The sequence below is a fragment of the Phoenix dactylifera genome, chromosome 3, assembly GCF_009389715.1.
Source record: "Phoenix dactylifera cultivar Barhee BC4 chromosome 3, palm_55x_up_171113_PBpolish2nd_filt_p, whole genome shotgun sequence".
Classification (NCBI taxonomy): Eukaryota; Viridiplantae; Streptophyta; class Magnoliopsida; order Arecales; family Arecaceae; genus Phoenix; species Phoenix dactylifera.
The window spans coordinates 17,288,896-17,310,518 of NC_052394.1; the positions used below are offsets into that span (position 1 = coordinate 17,288,896).

The 21,623-nt window shown below is 38.2% G+C and overlaps 1 protein-coding gene and 3 non-coding genes across 5 annotated transcripts; all 4 read right to left on the reverse strand.

The window, feature by feature from the left end:
* Positions 1-7,655: 7,655 nt before the first annotated feature.
* On the reverse strand, positions 7,656-7,744 carry LOC113462854. The gene has a single exon (XR_003386086.2). It is a non-coding gene; the product is annotated as a small nucleolar RNA Z102/R77 (small nucleolar RNA).
* Positions 7,745-7,861: 117 nt separating this feature from the next.
* LOC113462852 lies at positions 7,862-7,951 on the reverse strand. Its single transcript, XR_003386084.1, has one exon. It is a non-coding gene; the product is annotated as a small nucleolar RNA Z101 (small nucleolar RNA).
* A 118-nt stretch (positions 7,952-8,069) lies between these two features.
* On the reverse strand, positions 8,070-8,160 carry LOC113462853. The gene has a single exon (XR_003386085.1). It is a non-coding gene; the product is annotated as a small nucleolar RNA Z101 (small nucleolar RNA).
* Positions 8,161-12,339: 4,179 nt separating this feature from the next.
* On the reverse strand, positions 12,340-20,318 carry LOC103709060 (14 kDa zinc-binding protein). 2 transcript variants are annotated; one of them, XM_039124815.1, is made up of 5 exons: positions 20,300-20,318; positions 19,115-19,279; positions 18,034-18,091; positions 12,772-12,889; positions 12,340-12,680 (listed from the first exon to the last, which is right to left on the reverse strand). In XM_039124815.1, the coding sequence occupies exons 2-5, from the start codon at positions 19,273-19,275 to the stop codon at positions 12,613-12,615; spliced, it is 405 nt and encodes a 134-aa protein (XP_038980743.1). In that variant the 5' UTR covers positions 19,276-19,279; positions 20,300-20,318; the 3' UTR covers positions 12,340-12,612. The 2 variants fall into 2 exon arrangements, with proteins under 2 accessions (XP_038980743.1, XP_038980742.1); XM_039124814.1 differs by lacking the exon at positions 20,300-20,318 and adding an exon at positions 15,705-15,794.
* Positions 20,319-21,623: the final 1,305 nt, after the last annotated feature.

A 21,623-nucleotide genomic window follows, 5' to 3' on the forward strand; every position in this document is an offset into this window, starting at 1 on the left:
GTTGCACATATTTACTATCATGCCCCCATAGTATAATATATCTTTTCTATATAAACTCTATCGTATAATCAATTTAAATTTTACTAAAATTTTAATAGCTATTCTGCAGTTGGATTTGAATAATTTAAATAAGATTTGGATGTGATTGATTTGCGCACGATTCTTTTGTAAGCTAATTTAGAATTTTGGAGCTCTTTTCTTGCTGGGCTCATGACTTTTTAGTGGTTCATGCAATGCTTGGATCTTATTAATATTTGTATAGGATAAAAATTTTAATTAATCGTTGCATCCTTAAATATATTTATACATGCAATCAAGTGTCACCGTTGAAAAAGGTTCATGAGTTTTGGCCCACATGACATGCACTTGTTGTATCAATTAAATAATATATTTCTTTGTTTGAGATGTTTATGATATTATTGATTATCAATTATGGGCAAAATAGTATCTACAAGATTAGGGTTAACATTTACTTAGGCATTTACCTTGGTAAGAACCCTCCTATAAGAAAAAGTATTTGGATGCTAACTTTGGATCTTCAAATTCATTCATTTTTGGCTATACTAATGTTTAATTATTGATGTTAGTCCATTAATTAGGTACATAAGAAAGAGGTGAGTTTGTTTACTTATTACATGTGCTATGTATCAATCAATCCTATCAAAATTTTGATGGCTTAAAAGAGTTTTCCTACATCAACTCTATGTTATAGAAATTGTATGGTCCGCTAAAAGTTGGTGCAAGCCAACAATTGGTGATGGCTACTAGTCAAGTTAATTTGGGATCGTCCCAAGAATAAATGAAAATCTTAAGTTTATTCATAATTAATTATCCAAAATTATCATTTAACACTACTAATGAGATTACATAAATAATATGATGACAATTATTTGTTTTTCTATAACTAATGTCATACTTTTCTTTATTCATCGCTATTTTACAAATTACACACTTGCCTCGCTTCTCGTGGTTTGTTTTATTCAGAAGATTTACATGAATCCCCCCCCCCCCCTCCCCTAAAAAAAAAAAGACTCAATTTATCCAAATATAATGCAAATTAGGTTATAAAAGGTATTTTTCTTTTTAAGTCAGCAAACAATCTATTTTTAGAAGTGCTCAAAATGGGATTTATAAATTAAAAAAAATATTGCCCAATTATATAATCCACTTAATTAGGTTATCATAAAGTAGAGTTCCACTATAATACCAATGTGTCACACAGGATTATACACAAAACCCTTGAAAGATAAGTGGACCTACCCTATTTACATTCGCCAGCATAGATGACTCTCATTTCATGTATTACTTTTTTTAAAAACTAAAATGGATGTATCACATATTATGGGTATGGATACAGTTCAAAAGTCGAAAAATAACAGATTTCGAAATGCACCAAATAATCCCCTCGCCCCTACTGAAAGAGTATTCCATGTATTACTCAAGGTGTAAAAAATAGTTTTGCTATGAGAATTTTATGAGCCTAGGATGATAGAATCTTCCTTATTTTTTACTACCAAGCCTCCGAGATACCAAAGCAGGAGCCCATAAAACTATACGCAAGGGCAGTTATGTACATTGACGATCCATTCCGTCGCTGGCCGGGTAGTAGTTGTGTCGATATCCATCCGTTGGAAGAGGACAATTTTTTAAGACGAGAGGGTCGGGTGTCACCAATTTGTCCACTATAAAAAGAGGCCACTCGGAGTTCTCTGATTCCGTTCGCCGTTTCCTGTATGCAGTTTCTAGAGCCTCCATTTATGTTGCATTATTTATACACTTAAATCTTTTAGTATGTGATATAAATGTTTTCTTATATAATTAATGTGAAAAAGTTTCAATAAAAAATGGGTCTCGTGTCCACCAAATCCACTCCTAATGGAGTAGGAGATGTATCCTCCGTGCAAAAAAATATTTATATTTTTTATTTGCATAAATCCACCGATGGTTCGAGCAAACATTGCTTCGAGAGATGTGCAAATTAATGAATGAGAAAGTTTAAAATGCTTTAAGTGGAATACAATTTAAAGGATGACACAGGAAAAGAAGGAAAATTAATCATTCTTTCATATGAAAGATATAATCCGAACTACTCCTGATGTGTCTGATTATTTTATGAGGCAGTACTTGGATAGAGAATAAATGAGGAGATAATCCTCTATTGACCTTTTTGGCTAGTGGGGTAGCTTATTCTCTTACTATGATGCATGATATCCCTCTTCTTTTAGATAGAAAATCTGAAAAAGCCAAATAAGTATAGTTTTCTTCAAAAAAAAAAAAATCAATTACATAAATTATATTTTTCAAAGCATTTTCACCTGTTCTTGGCAAAATTATATAAACAAAATTACGCAAATAATGTTAGCTTGGCAACTCAATTATCGATCTTTTCTAAATATTGAACAAATTCCTACCAATCATTCCAATTTCCTTCTGTACAATAAGCACTGTATATTGCTAATGTATTATCATTTATTTTATTTTTTTCATTGATTCATGCCAGATATAAAGTTGCAGATCATCTAGTGTCAAAAATGCATTGCAAATCGTAATAGATTTGTTTTTTCAGTGACAAACCTTAAGAAGTTTGTTTAACCCAAGAAATTCCAGATATGGTTCTCTCTTTTGATGTCAGTGTCTCCATCATTAGTATTGATGTGCTGGGACCCGCGGGATTTGGTGAACCGCTTCATCAACCGTACGCGAGGGGCCAGGGATTCATAAAAAAGACTCTGGAACAAACATTCTCAAAGCAATTGGTGTTTGGTAATTGTTCTGAAAAAATAGTATCAATATAGTATCAAAAGAGGTGTTTGGTAATGGTAACTTGTTGGTTGTTCTAAGCTTCTACTACGCAAAGAAAGATGTCAGTGAAATTTATGCTCCTTTTCAAAGAAATCATCTGCCTTTGTTAAGAAACTTTCCCCTTATGCAAACATGCCTTTATGCTTCAATAATTAATTAGAACACTCTTCAATATCATCAATACAGTTATATGAATCGTAAATACATAAATGTGATGGCCCAAAAAAAACTAAAGTTTTTACTGCTACTAACTCGCCACTATCTAAAGTTAAGCCTGTGCTTCTTGTTGCACTCACCATTCTCGCATAGCGAGGGAACAGGTTTTTTAAAGAAGAGAGGTTCGCTTGAGTTGTTTTTGTAAGTTTCAATCATTAAGGTCATGGAGGAAATTAGGGCACAACATGATTTATTTCTTGTAAGTTTATAATTAGCTCTCTCTCTTTAATATTTTAGAGAAAAACCAGAGAATAAATCAACTAGCGAGAGCATCTTTCATCTCTTTACATGAACAAAAGTTTTTTTTTTTGACAAAAAACTAAAAGATATAATCCCAAATATTTTTTCATGGTTGGCGGGATTAAAGATCTGCAATCACTAATCAAATACCTAACAAATGCCTCTGCTGTGTTTCTCGAATAAAAGTACAACAAATTAACTAAAGCTCAACATATTTTGTTATAATCGTGCTCACTTTGACGTACCGGTGTGGCTGTGTTTGTCGAATAAAAGTATGGCAAATTAACTAATACTCAACATGTTTTGTTATATTCTTGTTCCTTTTGACGTACCTGTGTGGGAATTAGATGCCTTTGCTCATGATGAAGCTACTGCACATCATGATAATCTAGGTAACAACAAATCTAGTTTAATGGTCACCAAATCTAGCTTATCTAACAAGAAATTTCCATCACTAAAACTGAAGAGAAAAAGGCCGTTACCAAGAACAAAACAAAAAGAATATATAGAATATTAATAAGAACATGAAGGAGACGACGTCGAAGAAGAAAAAGTAAGTTGCTTAATGAGTGAGGATGAAAGAAGAAATAATAGCCTCTTTTTTTTTTTTTTTGCCAGGCCGAGTGAACTATACAATACGTGTATGGATGCACCCAATAAAATCGGAAAACAAAATATCACAGAGCTTCCGAGGCAACTCCCCATCCCCTGCCCCTAGGGTACTACCGGTATGGTTAGCCACATACGTAGCCACCCAATTCGTAGCTCCGTTGGCTTCTCTAAACACATGCTTCGCCCGGACCACCCCTCTGTCCGTCATCATCATCCAGATATTGCGAATCAAGGGATGGTCGGCAGCATCGACCGTCTGACCCCCCTGGATCCAACTGATGACCGTAGCCGAGTTACCCTCCAAAATAACTGAATTAGCTGATAGCACACGCTGAGCGTGTCGAAGATCCGCCCAGGCAGCTCTCAGCTCTGCTCCAGAAACCGTGCAGTCAAATAACTGACAACCTCCCGCCGCTACGACCTTGGAGTTCGGATCTCTAATAACGAAACCCGCTCCATCCTTTGTGCCACCATCCAGCACCGATCCATCAAAATTGACCTTGAGGAAGCTTGGGGGTAGGGGTTCCTTGGTGAAAAACATCGTACAAGAAGCTGTCGCGGCAAAGTGAGAGTCCCACATATCCCGAGCTATCAAAAGTCCTACTAAGGAGGAAACACAACCAATCTCTGCCGCCTGCGGCCAGGCGCTCTCCGCTACGAGCCTAGGTGACATGTTTTGCTCGCTGAAGGTTCGAGCATTCTTTGCCAGTCATATCTAGTATGTTGTGCAGGTCGCTCTAACCGCCTCTTGGCGTGTCAATGGGTTGCCCGACCACCAATGGATGGTCCGTAAAAACTGGTCTCCCTGAGACCAACCCTATCGTAGCAGCCCCGCCGCACGCCACGTCGCCCTCGCCCATGTGCACTGAAACAGTGCATGGTCCACCGACTCATCGGCTCCGCATGCCCTGCACTCAGAGGGCAGCCTCAGTCCCCGTCCGCTAAGTATTGCTCTCGTCGGAAGCCGATTCCAAACGACCTTCCATAAGAACAGTGCGACCCTCGGATGGAGGCCTAGGCACCAGACCCAGGCACACTCAGGACCCGACTCATGCTCCGGCCGGAGCACCTGGGAGAGCTCCCCCACCCTCACACCGGTCCTACAAAAACTGAGCTAGCTACTAGTTTATTATAGCTGAGGATGTTTGATCAATGACTTCTAGAAGGAAACTACTAATTTATTTAGTTTTATTTGATCAAAACTGAACATCTAGGTACTCTGATCTCTCTCTCAAAAATAAAAATAAAATAAAATAAAATAAAATAATATTGCAGATCACCTCCAAACTCCAATTGCATAAATAATTCTTGATGCGGATTGCTAAATTGCAACCCACATTAAAAAATTTAAGTGTATAGGAGAAACTAAATTGCATGGATTGGAGATCTGCCACTAAATTGGCCTTATCTTGATATGTCATTCAGAAAGGAAAAAGGAGAGCTCTGCTAGGTCTTGGTTTAGAAAATGATCTGGGGATGAAATATCAAAGTGCCATATGCATATGCGAGAGTAAAAATCTTTATGTGGCTTGCCTTTCATGATAAACTGAACACCAGGCAGATATTGGTGAAGAAATGTCTTAATATTTCATGCTGTCCTTTGTGTGGATCACAGACTGAATCAAATATCCACCTTTTCTCTTGCCACTACTCCAAGAAGGTCTGGTCCCTGTTTAATAATTTGAATCTTAGAGATGGTGTTCCATCTCTACCCTCATTTTGGACTTATTGGTGGAAAAAGAAGACTCAAAAAGATTAGATTCAGCTTCTTTGTGCTTTATGCTGGTCAATATCAAAGGAGAGAAATGAAAAAAAAATGAACAAACAACATTCGCCGAATCCAAAACATTTCTTATCAAAGAAAAAGCCATGATATTGACAAGAGTTCTGGAGCTTTTTGGAAGCAGGTTTAACTTCTGAAGCTTTTTCTATCTCTTTTCTTCTATTTAATAAAATTCAAACAGATCTTATATCTATGAGAACCCATCCTGGGTAGATCTTAGAAACTTATATAGAGCCAAAGAACCCAAATAACATCTTCTGATTAGCCTTTTTGATGAAGTGCTTAGTTGTTAACATCCCTTAGAATTATGGAAAAAAAAAAAACTCCTTTCTCATTGCCTGCAAAACAGAATTCTCTGCTGAATATCCCCCAGTAAAAATACAATAGATTTGTTTACCAAAAAAAAGCAATAGATTTAAAGGACGATTACCAAATATGCTCATATAATGAGGCCTACTCGGACCAATCTAAAGAGGGTTAATTACATATGCTTATTTCATGAAGGCTATTATGACCAACTCAATGAGACAGCAAGAGGGGAGGGCAAAAACTAGCCCATAGGTGCAACTAACTGAATGTTGCGGTTATGGTTGCCAAATGAAGCAGACCTTCTTCCATTCTTTGAAGAAAGAGTTTTGGAGATTCTAATTTTGTTGAAGACACCATATCTGCAACTTTTTGTTGTTTGCAGGCTGTGCTTTGGAATAGGATCTTCTTCAGTTCAGGACAACTGAACACAGAAACATGTTCTAAAGAAGGGATATTGATTTCATAACAATATATGGTCTGTAACTTTGGCCCAATTTTCACCAGCTTCAGGGCGGCCTCTTTCAGCATATCTTTCTGCCTATCTTTCTTATGATGCCTTAGCAGATGAAAGAGCTCAGAAACGGACCATCCTCCCGAACAAAAGTCGTCCCCAATTGATCTCCAATCCATATAAGCTTATCCTTGTCTTCTCTTTCTGTTTCTGACGCTACAGTCTGCCAATTTCATCCTCAGCATCACCAATCATTTGTTCTAATCAAATCATCAATTGATATTTCTTAGCAAATTAAAAAATCGATTATGTTTTAAACCAGATTATCTTTTTTATATATTGCTTATGCTTCAAAAACATTATTCTGACCATTATCTCTTTTACATAAAATTTGGATGCAAATTTCAGGGTAGGGAAAAGAAAATTTTTGGATAAGAAAAAGAACTCTCTCCTTGTCAGGATGAACATGAGAGAAGAGACAGGAAATTAGATTTTTAGTTAGATCTTGCTAGAGAAAGAAACGTCCCCTTCCCTTCTTTTGTGAGGGAAGAGTTCCTATCCTTTCCCTTCAAATTTGAAAAAAATCTCATGTTCAACTTTCTTCTCTCCATTTCTCTCCATAACTGTTGTTTCATCCATTTTCCTCCTCTCCAAATCTCTCATTGCATTAAAACTTGAATAAATAAAATAGATTATATCCTAAAAAAAGCCAACCACATTAAAGTAACTAAATCATAATGAAAACTGTAAGCTTTTTGATTAAAATTTGGGAGAAGGTCTTCCTTTCTCTACTCGCATCAAAAAGAAAAAGGAAAACTGTAAGCTTTTTTTAACAGTTTCAAATTTAAAAAATATAAATCAGTGAACCACGATGACAAAACTTATCAAACCTTCTTCCTACCAATAAAAACAAGCTTCCTCCTCTCCAAATCTCTCATTGCATTAAAACTTGAATAAATAACAGATTATATCCTAACGCAAAAGCCAATCAGATGAAAGTAACTAAATCATAATAAAAACTGTAAGCTTTTTGATTAAAATTTGGGAGAAGGTCTTCCTTCCTCTACCTGCATCAAAAAGAAAAAGGAAAACTGCAAGCTTTTTAACAGTTTCAAATTAAAAAAAATATAAATCAGTGAACCATGATGACAAAACTTATGAAACCTCCTTCCTACAAATAAAAACAAAGTAATTTAATCAAAATATGAAATAAACAAAAATAACAGTGGGAAGGCCAAGAAGAGATGGGATCAGATAGAGCTAATACAATGAAAGCCATCATCCCGGCTGTCAAACCAATAGGGACACTTGTCATGATCATCACCTCACCTACTCTTCATTGCCCCCCATGTACCATTCTCAAAACTCTATAATTAAAAAGAAGTTTAAATTGTAAACAACAACACATCGAATAAAAAAAACGTAAATAAATGGAAAAAACAATAAGATCAGGGCATCAGATCTCCTAGGTGATAGCATCAATGGAATAATTCAGACGCAAATTACCCATTTAATATGAGATTCCTCATCTGCCCACAAAATACTGATCCAAAGCAACTCTCCATCAAAACTCTATAATTAAAAAGAAGTTTAAACTGTAAACAACAACAACCCATCGAATAAAAAAAACGTAAATAAATGGATAAAACAATAAGATCAGGGCATCAGATCTCCTAGGTGATAGCATCAATGGAATCATTCAGACGCAAATTACCCATTTAAATATGAGATTCCTCATTTGCCCGCAAAATACGGATCCAAAGCAACCCTCCACCAACACATAGAACTCCTAAAAGCTTTCAATAAAACGAGATCATGGAGTTCTGGTGACGGATTTAGAGTTTTGAAAAACAACAGGTATTGGATTTGGTAATCGAAGAATATCGGGGCAAAGAAAACAAGGATACCTCCAAAAGGAGGAGAAGACTAGGGCTTTTAGAGTTGGGACATTGGGGTTTAGGGCTTTGGTAACGTAGTTATATAGCCTCGAGGGGGCCAGAAAAATTAGGGTTTCTAGGCCGTCTTGAGAAATGAACCGCTCAAATTGTGCATAGGTTTGCTGAACCTGAACCGGTTCGTATGGCCGGTTCGTTACGGCCCATGGAAATGAATGGATACCAAGTCATAGGTTAATATGTTGATATTTGTTTTTTTTTCCTTTAATATGAATTAGGATGACTGGATGAGAGGAAATCTGGTCAAAATCTAGATAATAGCAGGATTGGATTTGCTTCTTGATATCTAAAACTTGACTTCACCAACGCTTTCTATTGATTTATTGAGGATTTTCTAAAGCTCTCCTGCAATGTTATTATATAAATGATAGCCAAATGCAGTAACATTGGCACCCTTAAACTTACATTGATTTACCAAATTTTTTGATCTAAGAGAAATTCCTTTCCAACGTTTGTTATTTGTTTTAGGATTTGTTAGAGTCCTCTGACTGGATCTGAATCTTTAGTAAAATAAAATAAAATAAAATGAAAAAAAAACTTTGCTCATATAAACAAAATCCACTCTCATAAAATGTGTTAGGTTTAATTATATATTATGTAGTAACCACTATAGTTATATTGTTGTGATCACTGAATAAGTTGTTGTAAGTTGATATGACCATTTCCTACAGGATGTCATCTCTGGTAGCCTCCTCCTCATTATTTATCAAGTTAAAGGACTCGCATGGAGTGTGTGAGCCATTTTTTCTCACTAGCTTGTCATGGTATCAGAGCCGAAGATTTTCAGCCATAAAGCCCATGCCGGAGAATGCAACTGCCAAGGTTCATGCCTTCAAGCATCTGATGGAATCAGAGAGCAGCCATTTAAGGATTTCCTGCGGAGGTTGGAGATGGCGAGTTGCAGAGAAGAGAGCCAAGTAAGTGATTTTCTGCTACTGTTTCTTAACTTATAATTTTCCCAGAAGTCCAGAAAACATTGGAATTGTTTGGAAAGAAAGAGGGTGAAGTAAGGATGTGGTATCCTTATTTCAAGTGGGATTTGTTGCAAGAATGTTGTGAGTTGGGGGTAATTTATGTCCTGGATTTTTGGAATAATGAACAGTCTGGGGATTTACCCCTCTTGTCTTTTGTTTTTTGTAACTTCTGAATGAGATAACACTTATACAGATTTCGGAAGAAGAAATATCTTAATGATAATTTTATTATTTATTATTCTGTGTGTGGGTTGTCAGCTATTATGTTGGAAATTTGATTGGCTTAACATAGAATTGTGTTTGTAAAATAAGGTTTTTTGATTACCGGTGTGTTCCCCTCAGGCTTGCTTATATTTGTACTTGTGCTCAATATGGTCATTGATTTACTCATATACTTACTTCTCAGAGCTCCGTATATATCTGTTTGTAAATGTGCTAAATTTGATCTAAATAAATCTTTTGTGGGTATAAATCATAATCAATGCTAATAAGGAAGCATGCTGTTGATGCAAGAGTTCCTCATTTAAGAAGTAGTTGCCATTTCTTCATGTCAAAAAATTTCGGGCCATATGATAGAATGGTTTTTTTAACGGTTAAGAGTGTAACATATTATTTCATGAAGATTAAGCATCGTATTTCTGAGTCTCATGAATACCTGAGAAAAAGCTTAAGAAGGGTGCAAGTTTTCAGTATTTGGTGTTGCTGATGACAAGATGTTGAAAGTTTGTAACAGTAGATGATTTTGGTTGCCAAGCACGTCTTCTTTTTTTTTTTATAAGAAACCAATGAAAAATATGAATAACAATAATCAAGACAAGAACACAAAGAAATGCAACAAAAATATCATCTAATAACCTCATAAAATAGGTTCCTCATTGGAAAAAAATCACGCATTGTGTCGAACACCCGCAAGTTTCATCATCATTCAAGACGTAAAAGATGAAAGGAAAGCAAAGCATGTAATAAACGATTACTACACGAGTACGAATACACCCAATAAAATCTAAAAACAAAATATCACGGAATGCCCTAGGTAGCTCCGTCTCCTGGGTCCATAGAGTACCGCCCGAATGGTTAGCTACATAAGCAGCCGCCCAATCTGCGGCTTCATTGGTCTTCTTAACTATCTCGAATCAGAGAGTGGTGCCCCCCCCCCCCCCCCCCCCCACCCACCCACTCGGGCTTCCTGTATCCAACCTATCATTGTAGCGGAGTTGTTCTCCAAAATGATAAAGCTGGCCTGCAGGACGTGTCGCGCAAATCGAAGACCCCGCCCATATAGCTTGCAACTCAACACCAGGAACCGAGGAAGCAGTGGTGTTATAATCTATAAAGGTGATGGTTCTCCTGTACAGATGCCCAATGAGATAGCATTTCTATTAGTTGAATAACGAAATAAAGCAGCAAAAGGGTGGCAATTCTTTCCTCATGTATCTCGGTGTCCTCTAAAGTAATGCTGGCGGCAACACAAACATATCTTTCATATGTTTCATATCATCATGTATTTTTCTTGAACACATAGTTTGATTAAAATGTCACAGAATCAATATTAACTGCAATTAGCATGACTGACCAAACTGTAACCTGTTGGAGTATGTTTTAAGCCTATGAGTGCCCAAAATAATGAACAGAAAACAGCAAATTACATCACACCACCCTTACATGATTTTATTTACTTCATAGCCTTTCTGTAGTGTAGGTAATATTATTCTTGTACTTCAACTGTGTTGGTGTTAAGACAAAAATCACCCATATATCCGGAGCAACTCCCTCAACCATTGCGACGCCAATCTACGACAAAGATGGTTGCTTGGATCTGCAAGTTTCTATGGTGTTTTTGAGATATTATAATTATTGAATCTTTGATAGGCTTACGAAAATGGCGACATCTTTATTAAGAATATAGGCGACTTACTTAGAATCTGTTTGTGAAATTGATGGATGGTTTGTTTGAGATGATGCCGTTTGTCTGAAGCATTTTGACATCATGGAATGGAGAATGTCGTCTTGTTGAACCGAATATCTGGATCTTTTTTCTTAGGAAAGAGAGTCTCCAACTATTCTACCAGTGCTTGCATATGCACGCACTTAAATTAATTTATTCAATTTATTATAGAAAGAAATGTTTCTTTTATAAAGTAATCTTGATTAGTGAAGAACAACAGAAAGCCAGACACTTCTGGATAACCTTGGCTGATTTTTTTACAGGCGGTCGTTTAGCTGCCGTGCCTCCCTTCCAACCTCCGCTTCCCATTTTTCGTTTTTTGGTTGGCATAGCATTGTTTGTTTAATTGCATCATTGTTGTCTTCGTTCTGCTATTATTCTTTTGTGTCCCTTAAGAAGGAATAACAACATATGTGCTTATCCATTCAGTAGAAATTCGTTTTGACTCCCCTACGTCTGCTTCACCTGTCATAATTCAACTAGCTTCCGAAATACCAAATACCAACATATCTTAAAGATTGACGACTCTGAGAATTTTGATTTGAATGATCCTTCCCTGCTATTTTTGGTGCAGCAAATCCGTTTCACTTTTACACCTTTGTTACTTCACAAAACCTCTGTTATCTAAGTAGTCACATATGGCTACAGCAATTTCAGACCGATTGTACAATGATCTGAAATAACTTTTTTGTAATTGCTAACTATGTTATCTGAATGCAAAATTCAAGCATCAAAATCAATTTTAGATTGCTCTATGTAAGCATTTGAAAACCTTTCTACATGGTTCAGCATTCATCAGTACGATCAAAATTTGAGGAGCATATAACTGCTTCGATCCAATTAGGTATTGCAAGTGGGTAATGAAATGTCCATCTCCCCCAAGACAGGCTAGAAGGCATATGAGACCCCTCTTCCACCTTTTGTTTGTCCCTATGCGTGATTATCCCACCATGAACTTAACTAGGAGCTGCAAGGTCTCAAATGCTTTGAGGTTAACCATTAATTTCCTCTAGGTCACTGTTTTGCAGCTCAAATTTGGACACATTCATCACAGTAAGAACATTATAATTAAAGCACTTCAGCAATGTCGGTGCAGACAATACCAACTACAAGTGCATCCTCATCTGATTTCGATTCCAAGTCTTTAGTCTGCATTATCCTGAGATACATAAATGTTTTGGCCTCAAAAGCAGAGACAGTTTCAAGCAAACATCAGTGCAGGATCTCAAGATCATAAAAAGAAACAACCCAGGCACTAGCAGTTCCACACTACTGCACTTATCGATTCACTTTATTAGAAAACTATGAGAACTGAGAATCACTGATCAGCCAGGAGGCCAGTTCATCTGTCGGCCCCCGAGAAGATGAACATGAATATGGTAGACAGATTGGCCTGAGGAAACAAAAAGAAAAAACGAAAATGATCAACACGAGAATGAGAGAACTCAAATCAGGATCTAAATTAAAAGCATGTTGAGACTCACATCCTTTGGGCCCGTCGTTGATGACAATTCTAAAGCCATCATCAAGCCCTTCCTGCTTTGCAACAAGTTTGGCTACGTAGAGAAGGTAACCAAGTATCTCAATATGCCTCTCTTCTGCCTGCAAAAACAAGCAATAAATTGTAGAAAATGAAATGCTCCTCTGTTAAAGATAGGAAGAAATGCCATTGACTACCAGGAAAATGGACAAATTGCACCTAATGCATAGCAGTTTGTTTTTTAAGCAATTTCGTGTTCTCTTTCTCTTGAAAGACACAATATAGGAATTTACTTATGAAAAACATATGTGGAGAGAAGAATCAAAGCAGTGTTGCCATTCATAATAAATTAGTAAATCATGAATTTGAATTATATACTAATACTATAGACAGCAATTCTACTGGTACAAGTATAAAGTCAGTGTGATAGGTTCATGGACACAGAATGCTAGATAAACAAATATATTGGAAAAAGTGTTATAAAAATGCCCCGGATAAAGTCAGTGATTTTATCAGACAATGGACTGCCGCGGCTCAATTAGAACAAGGAAGTCCTAGAAAACTATTTAATATTGTTTCAAATATTTGCAGGATAGGTCTATGACAGCCTGGTGAGGAATTAAATGGCATTCATGGTGAAGATTCTGAAGGAAGCGTGGCAGGATCAAATAGGATTAATTTGGAAGTTGTTGATGTTTTAAATTCAGACAACTTGGTCTCAGTTAGAAATCAATGGCAATAGAGCATCCATAAACTATGACAATTTGATTTGGATTTCGGAAGTTCAGTTTATTATAACTATAATCATGGTGATCATATATCAAAATACTTAAAACTCATGATGGCCTCATTTACTGTACCTCGTAACTGAGCATTTGACATTAATATACACAAAACTTTGAGCTGTTAAGATGATTATATATTGACATATGCATAATTTCTGCTCACTATCCAGCAGGGCTGGAAGGTTATCATTAACCATAAGCAGATCATAAGGATAAAAAATAGAATAATATGGAAACGTCCATTGCCCCTCTCTCTTTCTCTACCCTCACTGGCCTCTGATGGTAAAAGCCTCCATCCACCTCTGCCCCACCCTCATCCTGACTTCCCCCATAAATTAAATAAAAGACTTCTCCATGCCTCACCATTCCAATGTGATCTCCATGGCCTGCCATCAATCAAAGTGATGCGCCCTCCCTGGAGGACCACATGCTGATTGAGTGCAACCTCTCATGCATTGCACTGGTCGCCATCAACCAGCCCAAGTCCCAAAACTTGCTAACTTGGCCCATGATGGCGGCACAGCCCAGCACTTTCAAACAGCTGGAAACTGACCTACTAGTTGGGGCAACCATGATCACCACCACTGCCCTCCTCTGGCTCATCCCCGAGCCAAATCCACCCACCAACCCTAACTAACTGCAACCCCGACTCTGATGAAATAGGTAGATTAGGTATCTAGGGGTGGCATATTTGACCTGGACGCACCAAACTGCCTGAAAAAAAATCTGGGTGAGCGTTTTTTAACAATCGAGTGCAATTTGGTTAGCCAAGACTTACCTAATTACAAACAGATTTGGTTGTTCAACCCAATAGATCAACACCACAGGTTGGAAAACCTTTAAAATCTAGTTCTGCGTCCCAAGAGTAGTGGTCACAGTGAAGTGGGCCATAAGCTAGTCAATGTCTAGTTCTACCGGCCGTTAAAAGAAAAAAATGAAGAGAACAAAGGAGTGCAAGACATGTCTCTCTTGATTATTTTAGGCACCCAACCCAAAGTGCCTTTTCCCTGACCCTATTTTGTTTTATTTTTTTGAGGCGTATGGCTAACAAGACCAACAAATGTTTGGCAGGTTGGGTACTACTCCAAATAAAATAAATGATCCGTGCATGAATTTATACTTCTCAACCTGATTATAAATCCAATGGGTTGAGGATTTTTTAACCCTACACATATTCCACCCAATCCCACCTGGATCTGCTGTCATTCCTAATCTAATCTTTTACTAGGTTAGCTTCAGATCACCTTTGTCGTCAATTTGTAGGGTTGTCAGATCAGTTTGGGTCAAATTTTCTGGACCTTGAAACAGTACAGAGTGACCCATGTCCAACCCAAACCAAAATTCAGGATTGATGCCATCTAATATATGAGCTACTATGCATAAATATGTCTGTGCCTCAAATCTGGCCAGTGAAATGATAATAAAACCATAGAGACTATCCTCATTTATTTTATTTATAGTAACTAGCTCCTCATTTGAATGTGAATTGACCACATTCAAGCAAATTAAGTAAACTATTCTTTTAGTAAAGTGTTGCTTCTCACCAAATAAAAAGAAAGTTATTAGTCCTAACTAAGTGGTCACTTTGTTGTATGGCTCTAATCATTAAGGCTACATTTGGTTCAGCAATAAGAAAAATAAAAATTGAAATTGCTATGCCAAGAACATTTCAAATTTTTGCTTGGCTAAAATATTTGGAATAACTTTTGGATGAAGTTTTTTTGTCCATAAAAAGAGTAAAAATGTATGGATCAATTATGCCTTTATGCCACAAAATAGCTTATGACAGCTTCCACCATGGAGTACATAAATATTTCTAGGTTGTGGTTTGCTGGCATAAGGCTTATTCCAATCCTTATGCATGCTTTATGCCCAAAACAAAAGCTGACAAAATGTGCTTTTTCTTGTCAATCAAAAAGGTTTTATGCATGGTTCGCCATACCGGCCAGAACCGGGCATCATACTGCCTGATTTGGTACTGGTACCCAGTACAGGTGGCGTATCGACACTCAGTATGCCAAAAAGACCCCATATTGATATAGTGCTAGTGTGGCACTGGTACCAGATCCTGTACCAAGACGACGACCCTTGGTTTCAAGAAAGAGAAACATTGATATATCGAAGCACATAATGTAGAATCATATAAAGGTACCTTTGAAAGTTGAGACAATCCATCTTTAACTTTGGGGATGATTATGATATGCGTGGGAGCTTGGGGAGATATATCTCTAAATGCAAGAACCTGTTGAAATGAACACTCATGATGACAGCAATCAATTAAGAAGTAAGAATTTCAATGACTTGTTGAGAACAAGAATATCTAAGCAACATTAGAGAGCCTATGGATATACACTTAATTTAAACTTCTTTAAATGCAATAAGTCACTCTTCTGATAAACAAATTTACAACCAACTCAGGAATATATTTACTAGAAATCCAACAAAATCCTCTTGGTGTGAGATATGGATTGATTTTGTGATTCATGATAGACAATTTATGCTAGCAGACCGGTTCAGGGGCTGACTGAAGCCCATATCATGCTCCTTTAGCACATTTCTTGATATCCAGCCCACCACACTGAATCTTTCACTTCATAGTGAAGCTAAACAGTACCCTTCTGTGTATTTGCAGAACAGTTGAAAGATACTTTTTCAATATTACAAAACCATGCAAATTTAAGAGATGGATATCCAAAGCATTGTGAAAAGTTAAGAAAAAGCAAGTGAACATCCAAAAATCCGCATTTTTTTTCCTTGAAAAAAGATTCAGTAGTAAGGAAAAGACACAAAAAAGTTCACTTCCACATGCATGTTCCATGTTTATACGATACCAGAACCACCTCTCTGCCTCCCCAACACCCCCACCCCCACACCACAGATAACTATGGCCAACAATCTTATGATCAACTTTGAAAAGCATGATGCTTAATCCATAATAGACAAGATCCATTGTTCGGTAGAGGGAAGAAAAAATCTAAAAGGTTATACAAGAACCTAAAAGCTATTTCATGAAACTTTTTTTTTAAAAAAAAATTATCATGGTCCATCCACTGAATTAAGCTCTTTTACAGGAAAAAAACTTGTAAGAATAAAGCCTTTGCCAGCTTCATGTCAGTTCTTCCTTTTATACCCATAAATGAATCAAACTTTTTTCTTGAAAAAATTGTTTCCATAATGAATTTTCCATAACCTGCCACAGGTGATGATGCAGGTCACAGTCAATGAGTTATGCTGTATGGATTCCTCTGTCAGCTTGCAATTGAAATGCCAATTAGAAGGCTTCCCAGTTCCCGCCTATGTTTACATTCTCATGTTCTACAATGCATGTTCAGTGTTCTCATGGAATAATTCAAAGAACTTTTTATCTTAACCAACTGAGCTCACTAATTCGCAAACCTGACAAGGATGTATCCTTATATTGTATGTATATATAGAAATGTCACGTATTCCACACTTTTCAAGCCTGGAGATATTGAAACATTATTACATGTTTTAAAGTAATGCATGCACAATTGTTAAGGCCCTGAATTTGGAGACTAATGGCTCCTGTGCACCAAAATTGCTTTGCCAAATATATTATCCCATGAAGTATAAGCTTGAAAACTCATTAGAAGTGGCAAATAAAATGCTTAATATATCAACCACATCATTTGAAAAACCAAGGCTTGAAAACTTGACGTACCACAATATGCACCACTCATACTTCAGTACGACCAGTACATACTACACACCATAGCATCTCAAATCAGCAAACCATGAGTGGATGTGCGGCATAATGTGGTGCCTACCATGCCAGTAAATAACAAGGTACACCTCTACACTAAGTACTTCAAACTTTTGAATCAAGATAAATAGCCAACTCCCTATAAATGCCCATCAAATTCCTAGAAACTCAGTAAATTAAAAGGGAGCATGATCTAAATAAAATAACAGTACAGATTGTGAAATTAATTAGAAATCTTTAGATAATTGAAAAGAAAGAAGATGCAACGCATTGGTTTCCTATGGACGAGACTACGTATCATTATTTTAGTCAACTCACCAGTTGCTGATGTGACATGCAAGTTTAGAATCAAAACCATCAGGAAACTTAGATAAACACTGGAAAGAGCTCAGTTAGTACACTTTGAACAGCAAAACTACTTTTCTCTCTTCAATCCCTTTCTCCAACTAACCACCCTACCCTTTTCACTCCACCTGCACAAGCAAATGGACATACTTGTGCACTGGTGATTCAAGAGTCATATTGTCACGAGCAATTTAATTTCAGGATAGATGACAAAAATAATGAATAAATTTCTATTAGTTTAGGAAAATTTGAAACTTGAATATTCCCAAAAAAAAATCCTACAGAATGTGGCACTTATAACTCCAAATACCGTAAAGTACCTTGTCATCCTAAAAAAACCACTTGAACATTCCAAAAAAAAAGAGAAATCCTATAGAATGTGGCACTTATAACTCCAAATACTGTAAAGTACCTTGTCATCCTCAAAAACCACTGTGGAAGGAATTTCCTTCTTTATAATTTTGTCAAAGCTGCATCATAGAACAGGATTTGATGATTAAAAACAGTTCAGCACAATCAAAATCTTGTTTCTATCAGTATCATATTTAAGCACAAAGCTGAAGTGGTATTAATGTTTAGCCTGATCTTAAAAAGCACACTGGCTTTTCCATCAACAAGATACAGCATAAAATGACCACATAATAGAAAATCATGGAATATACTCTAGATTGAGAAGATAAATAACTACGGAAACATGTGCAACAGAAGAAATACTAAGACGCATATGACAAAAAAGGTAAGGAGAGAAAAAATAATCTGGCAAAGGGTACGTGTACAAGTAAAACCTCGATCCAAACCACGTGCTAGTTTGCTACCAAGACATGCTTGCAGGCGCCAACTGCAATCCAGTACAATTTCTATTGCACTAGCTTCTTATGTAGCATCAAATGCATCGCGGGTTGAATCACCATAAGAAGGATGGAAAATAAAGGAACAATAAGAAAATTCAGAAAAAAAAACTCTTATTTACGCATAAAAACTAAAGGCACGAATAGAAACTATGCCCTTTCACTTCCTAATTCGATCTTTGAACAAAACTCACGTCAACTACGCTCAATCCAACCACGTAATTGACACAATTCAATCCAATGAAGCATTAATAGGAACTATGCCCTTTCACTTCCTAATTCGATCTTTGAACAAAACTCACGTCATCTACGCTCAATCCAACCACGTAATTGACACAATTCAATCCAATGAAGCATCAATAGGCCCCAATAAAACAAAATAACCTTCAGATGTTCCAAAAAATTTCAATTTTTTACAAATATTTCAATCTCCCAAATTCCAGTCCATTCCGCTCAATCCAAAAACCAAACTTTATACATTCAATCAGAACAAAAGAGAAAAAAAACACCCCATCTATACCACTCCGATCAAAACAGAAGAATAAACAAATAAACCGAACGATCGACACAAATACCCAAAACCGGATCAAGAAAAGGGGGAAAAGAGAGAGGGGGAGAAAGGGTGAGGAGAGGAGCATCTCTCACATGGTGGGAGCATCGGAGGGAACGGCGGCAAGAGCGGCGTCCTTCTCCGAGGAGGCCATGCGAGAACGAGGAGGAGGAGGGGGAAAGGGCGAGGGGCGGAAGTGAGAGCTCAAAACCCCAAATCTCGTCCTGCTCTCGTTATTCCCGCTGCCCTGGTTCATGCCCGGGTAGTTCTAAATACACCCCCCCTATTGCTCAGGACACCCCCCAAAAATTAAAAAAAAAATACCCAAACTAACCTTTAGTGTAATTACCATATTGCCCTTGAAATTTTTTCAGTACACCCCCTTCCTCCTCCGTTTCGTGCTTCGTTCGGCACTGGATCGCCGAACAGAAGGCTTCTGTTCGGCTGAACGGTGCCGAACAGAAGGCTTCTGTTCGGCAACCCTCAACCGAACAGAATCCTTCTGTTCGGCGGAGGGGAGGGGAGGAGGGGTAGGAGGGTGGGGAGGAGGCGGCGGAGGGGGGAGGGGTAGGAGGGGTAGTTGGAGGAGGAGGAGGTGGAGGAGGAGGAGGAGGGGGAGGTGGAGGAGAAGGGGGAGGAGGGGTAGGAGGAGGAGGAGGAATGGGAGCAGGGAGGAATAGGGGGTGGAGGAGGAGGCAAAGAAGGGGGAGAAGGCGGAGGGGGATGCAGAGTAAGAGGGGATGGGGATGGGAGGCGGAGGTAGAGGGGTGGAGGAGTAGGAGGAGGGAGGAGGGAGGAGGGAGGAGGAGGAGGAGGGTGAATAGGCGGAGGAGGAGGGGAGAGGGATGAGGGGGAGGCAGAGGTGGGCGGGAAGAGGGGGAGGGGGAGGAGGAGGATGAGGAGGGGGGAGGAGGAGGAGGGGAGAGGGATGAGGGGGAGGCAGAGGTGGGCGGGAAGAGGAGGAGGGGGAGGAGGAGGATGAGGAGGGGGGAGGAGGAGGAGGCAGAGGCCGAGCGGAGGAGGAGGGGAGAGGGATGAGGGGGAGGCAGAGGTGGGCGGGAAGAGGGGGAGGGGGAGGAGGAGGATGAGGAGAGGGGAGGAGGAGGAGGCAGAGGCGGGGGGTGGGGGGGTGGGGAGGGTGGGGGTAATTTAGGAATTTTTAATTTTTTAGGGGTGTCCTTAGCAAATGGGGGGGTGTAGAGAGTATTTAATTTTTTTTTAATTTTTGGGGGGTGTCCTGAGCAATAGGGGGGGTGTATTTAGAACTACCCTTCATGCCCTCCTTCCCTGCTCGCCCTTGTAGAATTGGGATGGCCTTTTACGGCATTGCCCCTGCGGAACCTCGCCACATTGGGCCGCGATTGGAGTCGCTTTCATCATTGAGGGTATTTTAGTCATTGTATCCCTTACGAAGAATCTATCAACTCGTAGGCAGCATCTTGGCCGTTTGATTTTTTTTTTTTTATCGAATCAAACGCAAAGGAGGCTCGTAGATGAGGCTGTATGTAGAGATTTGAGTTCAACCAATACGCCCCAGCTACGGAGTCGCCTTTGATCCAAATCTTCTCAGCTTGTAGTTGATCCATGGCCACCTAAAACACCTTCCTTGCCACCATGAGTTTAGCAATAGAAACATTCAGAGTTGCATCCTGTCACGAGATATTGTCCGCTTTAGAGAGTCCCCTCATCTTTTCTGGACGAGAGATAACCCTCACAACTTTATCCAAAAGGCGCCTCGTAAGGAAAAAGAAATGAAGACCCCTTATAAGCACAATCCTTTCCACTACTCAAGCAGTATGAAACTAAAGGTTTATGGCCCTCTTTTACATCATCACGAGATATTATCCACTTTAGAAAGTCCCTCCACCTTTTCAAGATGAGAGATACCCCTCATGGCTTTGTCCAAAAGACGCCTCGCGAGGGAAAGGGGATGGAGACCCCTTATAAGTACAATCCTTTCCACTACTCAAGCAGTATGAAACTAAAGGTTTGTGACCCCCTTTACATCCCTAACAGGAACTGTTGTAGAAAATAGCCTTCGAGGATGGAAAACACAATAAGAAAAAAAATATGCAAGTAAAGAAATAAATTTAAAAAAGAAGACATCAAAATTTACATGATTCATCCAAAATCAGGCTACATCTACAACCCAAAAACATAGAGAGATAATCCAACATAGAAAGCAAGGACATTGAATCCTCTTACAATATTTATCCCTTGGAACAAATATAAATGATCACCTGCTAGAACTGTAGAAAAATACCTTCACGTCACCGAAATCTTAGTTATTGCCACAGCCATCCTATAGCTTTCTATCTCAAATTCCTTACTTTATCGTATATACACCCTAAACCCAAGAGTCAGGGTTCTTAAATAACTTCCGGGCCATTGAGCGGACAAATCACAGACTCCAAATGTCTGTGTAACAGTGAGATGTTGCTGCAGTGATCCGAAACCTTATGAAAAACTAACTTAGATTTCTCTCTCAATATAGATAGCATTTTCAATTTCATTAGAAATGAGGATCCAGAATATTGTACATTGATCGACCAAACAGAAATTAAAGAACGATTCTTTTAGATTCTTTCTTTTTCTTTTTCTTTT

What these genes read in the sequence shown, in the direction of transcription:
- LOC103709060 (XM_039124814.1), bottom strand. Translation starts at nt 19,275, where the DNA reads ATGAACCAGGGCAGCGGGAATAACGAGAGCAGGACGAGATTTGGGGTT. An exon ending in GATTGTCTCAACTTTCAAAG is followed by an intron (nt 12,890 to 15,704) that starts GTACCTTTATAT and finishes TTGTTTTTGCAG; the next exon opens with GCAGAAGAGAGGCATATTGA. An exon ending in CAACGACGGGCCCAAAGGAT is followed by an intron (nt 12,681 to 12,771) that starts GTGAGTCTCAAC and finishes TTGTTTCCTCAG; the next exon opens with GCCAATCTGTCTACCATATT.